At 36.4% G+C, this 5,233-nt stretch overlaps 1 protein-coding gene across 2 annotated transcripts in view; it reads left to right on the forward strand.

Moving 5' to 3' along the window:
• The window catches only part of phf12b (PHD finger protein 12b), an 86,544-nt gene extending 84,989 nt beyond the window's left edge, over positions 1 to 1,555 (forward strand). For both annotated transcript variants that reach the window (XM_043718462.1, XM_043718463.1), the window contains one exon: positions 436 to 1,555. In XM_043718462.1, coding sequence (XP_043574397.1) covers positions 436 to 764 — 329 coding nt within the window. In that variant the 3' untranslated portion in view covers positions 765 to 1,555. The remainder of the gene's footprint in view (positions 1 to 435) is intronic.
• The last annotated feature ends 3,678 nt before the right edge of the window (positions 1,556 to 5,233 follow it).

Consider the following 5,233-nt stretch of genomic DNA (forward strand, 5'->3'; position numbering starts at 1 on the left):
AAAGGATTCTTTGAAATCAAACTGTTTGGATGGAGAAGAGCTCATTCTTGATCAGTGGAACCCCATGTTTCAGGAAACAGCTACAACAAAGACATAAGATTTTTCCCAAAGAATGATTGGCATCTCCCACTGAGGTTCTTCAGTAAAATTTAATAAGCTGAGAGATTATGCAATATTCATGGCACAAACATTCAATTGACCGTGGTGTTTAGATATGTGCAGATATTTTTAGTGGATAATTCAAGTTCATATAATTTGAAATTCACTTGGATATCTTGTACTATAAAATGAATGAATTAAATATGATCTTAAGCAGGATTTTCTTGTGGACCCATTAGAGGGCCCAACACAATTTTGAAATACTAGGCAACATTTCAATTATTGTGTAATTTAGGGTAAACATTTTTTGATTTTCTTTTTCTCTTTGATTTGCAGAATATTGTAAGAGCAGAAAGGAAGAAGTGGTACAAGAAGAGACTGTCATGAGTTCCCAAGGCCAGGGACTGCATGGTAAAAGCTGTAACTGCAAAGCTAGCAGCTCCAGTCTAATAGGCGGCAGTGGAGCAGGCTGGGAAGGGACCGCATTGTTGCATCATGGGAGTTACATCAAGCTTGGTTGCCTGCAGTTTGTGTTTAGCATCACAGAATTTGCAATGAAGCAGCCGAAGGAGGAAGAAACCCTAGCACATGATACTGACTTAGAACAGAAGCATTTGATGAAACTTCATCAAGTGCCAGTGTTGCGATCCAACTCTGTTCCATGAGGTTTCTGAAATGTACATAGGACTGAATGGGGAACCATGAACCGAAGAAGCTGTCTTTATATTGCATGAAATGAAGTATCTTCAGCATCTTTTTTGTTTTTTTTTGTTTTGCTCAGATTTTGTGGGCAGTTGCACATAGAATTTGTATAATGACTTCTCTTTTAAATATGTAACTTGTCATAGTTGTAAATGTTGACTGAATGAGAAAAAGAAGCAAGGTCCTATTTGAAGGTCATGGTAAAAACCCTTTGCAGAACGAACTGGAAAAGCCGAGGATACATTCAGACTGCATCCCTAAACATGTACAAATAATCAAAGACTTGTTATATTTTGTGCCAGTGACAATAGTTTTTATAAATATGTGCAAAGTTTTCATAAAAGGATATGTTTATCTACTCTGATCATTGTTTTATTTAATGTATCTGGAATCCTATGACCCAGATGTTTTCTGCTACTTTTGCACTACAAGTAGCTGCTGTGTACTGATTAAAGAGGAAAAAAAACCTTTCAAAATATCAATGGTATTTTATTTGACTGAGAAAGGAGAAGTGTTAAAGTAGAGTCTGTGTTGATGCACCTTTAATGGTGTCAGTGGTTTTTAAATGTGTAACATGCTAAAAACTTGTGGTATGGCACCAGCTGCCGTTGTGTTGTATTGTAGTGTAAAAGTTTGTCGTAAGCTTGTTAAGGTCCTTTTTCACACAGTAGTTCAAATGTAAATAGTTAATGTATTGTTTCAGATTTTACAACAGACACTTTCATGTATTCTGTATATAAAAAATTGACTCCAAGTTCTTGTCTCTGCCTGTCTATTATGACTGTAAATACATCAGATTTTTTAAAGAAAAACTTCTTGTTGCATTTGAATATTTTAATACAGTCCTATCATTCTTAACCCAACTTACAACAATACAAAACAGCAGTTCTGAAAAAGGGTCACTGGGCCTGAAACATTTAACTCTGCTTTCTCTCCACAGCTGCTGCCAGACAGCTGAGTTTTTCCAACAATTTGTTTTTGTTTCTGACTTCCAGCATCAGCAGTTCTTTGGGTATTTTCTTGTTTGATATAAAACTTTTGTGTCAGAGAAGTTACATTTCTAATGCTGTACAACTGCACGTAAGCTGATCACGTGACTTGAACTCTGAGTCTCCATATGTCATATCCATATATTGTCTTCAGTGTTTCTTTCTGCTGTTATTTGTTCTTCCTTTCATTATGTTGGCAGGCAGATGGTGCAACAAAAATAATGACGGCCAACCTCTGCTGTCTTTTGAGATGATTATTCCACATTTCAGGGAAGTTAAAAAGCAAAGCTTGTTATAAGTTTGGAGGTAATTGTAAAATCTGAGCCACAATAGTGATGTCTGATGAATCGATGTATATAATGTACTAAGTTTATTCAACTGCTCTTCTTTCCAGATGAGAATTAGGATTTCTAAAGCCATCACGTTGAGTAAAAAAGTAATATTCCAGAGTAAAGAGAAATTGGACTGAAGCATTTTTTAAATGATTTCAATTGGTCGTGCAGACTGACAACACCATACCAGCCAGTTGACTGGTTCTAAGCCAGGACTCATGGAACATGTTGACTATACGAAAAATGCCTTCATCTATTATCTCTAACAAATAGGCAACAACAGCGGGCTTGAAGTTGTGGGCTACGGCTTACCAACAAATACCAACAAAGAACTCTAGTTTGCTGGCTTGAAATGAAATAAAATAATCAATAGTTTACACCTGATAATGCTGCTCAACATTAATTTGTTCTTCAAAAGCAAAAGGATTTGAAAGCAGGATGACCAAAAGTGATGCTGGCACACCTCTGGATGTGACATGTTCTTAGGCCAACTTGATATGAAACCCCTCTGATTGCTGGCAGACAGGATCAGTATGTCTGAGGTCGACTGTAAGCCTGAACAATAGAAAGAGCCTAATCTGTTCACTTCTGCTTTATTTTTGGCTACAGTGGAATACCACCCAATTGCTAGACAGTCTGGAGAAGAAGAAAGTGAGTTTCAGGAAGAAAGGATAAATCCAATGCCAATTTCAATTGAGTTGTGTATAAAGGAATGTACATTAAGTACATTGTTGCCTGCCTGTCAGAGTGAAGAATTAGTTGATCATTAAATCCTTTTGCAGTCTTTAGAATAAACAAACCCACATGTTTTAATGAAATGAAATTAAAGCTTTCATTTGGTGTAATGACTTTGAATTATTCCTGAAAACAGTCCTGATTGAAATTCCAATCTGAAAGGGCATCAAAACTATCGGGCAGAAATGTTTTTCTTTTAAATAGCATACAATAAAAGTAATGCAAATAAGCCAATGAAGATAGGTAGTATAGAATTGTTCAATGTTTGCCATGTCTAGCCCTGAACAGACCAAAATCTTAGACCTTATTAACTTGCAAACTTTACAAAGGATAATGTATACTGCCTCAGTTGTCTGAAAAATTGTGCTGAGTGACTCACCATGCTCCCATGTTGAGAAGCTTGGCAGTTACACCATTTCTGAATAGGAATAACTATTTGTTCCTGTTATTCTTGTTATATGATGGAGTAGAATCCTGAAGACTAAGTTCCCACATCAATAAGTAAAAGTTATGCATGGAGATTATGGTGTGACATGCATCATGCATTCTTTTTAGCCACAGAGTCTCAAATGTTTTGAGGTTTTGGTTGATGATTGTAATGTTTTTACATCATATGAATTACCACTTGTAAACATTCTTTGTTAATGATTCTTATTCAGTTAGATATCCTCCAACATCCTGTGCCTGAGATTAAATCATGAGAGTTTTGATTCAATTTTGTTTTCCCTGTCTGCTGCTCCAAATGGATCAGGGAATTAGAAATCTGTTAGGGGTTACATTGAGGATGTCAACTATTCCCACTGATACACTCAGAATTAAAAAGCAGATTGACTTTGACTTTGGTGATGACACTCAAGAAGGTCCTTATTGACTGGATGCTTCACTCTTCTGAGTTTTATAATCATAAGTGTTCAATGTTTTTTACTTTAAATTCTGTCTTGCAGCTTAACCTTTGATATTTCAGTTTTGACACCAATGAGTTTATTAGTTATTGATAGTTAAAATGACCAAATACACTAAGTGTTTAAAAAGAATCTTGGTTCTTGCCCAATTAATGCTTACTGGTCATATATACTGTACTGCTTTGGTGTTTTAAATATTTAAACTGCTTTTGTTGAATTGAACATGTTGATATTGAAATAGTGGGTCTAATCTAGTGACTGTTTTTTGTCAGCATAGTTGAAATTTTACTTTTTCCCTATCTCTGAAAGAAATCCTTTGAACTGAGGTTGAGAAATGTATTGTAATTTAATGTTTACCTGAAGTTTCTTGGGGGAGGTGGGGCTGTTATGGAGCGATGGTAATATCCCCATCTCTGGGCAAGAAGGCCCTGGATCAAGTCTCATCTGCTCTAGAGATGTATCATAATGTGCCTGAACAGTTGGTCAAAAATAACCTTTGCATATATTGGAGATCAAGAAACCTGGTAATCACAGAAACTAATAAAGGCTCCATTATTCAGAGTCACAGGATTTATGTCTCGACCATGACTGCCTTTCCCAAATGTATTTTTTTTGTACTAAAATGTACGATCACTAAGTGGACGCTACCAACCAAACAATATGTGTTTTTAATGCCCTGGCCCACAATTTATCTAGCCATTAACTTTAAAATTGCTATTAATATTTGAATGTTCAGTCACACTTCGTTCTTCAAAGTATTTTGTTGCAATTCCCAAATTGTTGTTCAGCAAACTCCTCGCTGTGAAATGATGGTACTGCTCTTAATGAAGAAATGTATGCTGTGGTGGAGGGAGAATGTTCTGGACAGAAAACTAGAAGTAAGGGTTTCCTGGTTCTGTAGCAGATATTAAAACAAAACCTCTTATATTTTGCTACAAGTTTTCTCTTCTAGGAAACGACTGTACTGTCAGTCAAGCACCAGAGACATAAAGCTCACCAATGGAAGGAACTGAAGTGTTGAGAGACTGTAGTTTGGGGCGAAGCAGATGCAATTGCTCATATACCGAATGCAGTTCTGCTTTTTCTGGCTCTTATTCACAATAAGTACTCGTAATGCATGAATGCAGCCTTTATTCTCGTCTTTTTACCGGTTGGTTTTTACAAAGCAAAAGGCTAGTGCATATAACAAAAAACCTGGGGGGGGGGGGGAAGAGGAAGAAATACAGCGCGAGTAATTTCTCATCTGTGTAAACTCACCTGTTGGAAAGTTGTCCCCCGCACCTTGTAATGTACTCCGCATAGAAAGGAAGCAAATTGAACAGGGTGAAATTCTGGAAAAATGGAAACTGAGCGAAGGAGACGGATTAAAAATGAAGCAAAATGAAAAGAAAAAACTTTGTTCCGTGTATGTCGTCAAAAAGAAATCGGGGAAACGTACATAAATGTTTGTTCAATTATTTTGCAAATCATATAA

Source organism: Chiloscyllium plagiosum, chromosome 28 (genome assembly GCF_004010195.1).
Source record: "Chiloscyllium plagiosum isolate BGI_BamShark_2017 chromosome 28, ASM401019v2, whole genome shotgun sequence".
Classification (NCBI taxonomy): Eukaryota; Metazoa; Chordata; class Chondrichthyes; order Orectolobiformes; family Hemiscylliidae; genus Chiloscyllium; species Chiloscyllium plagiosum.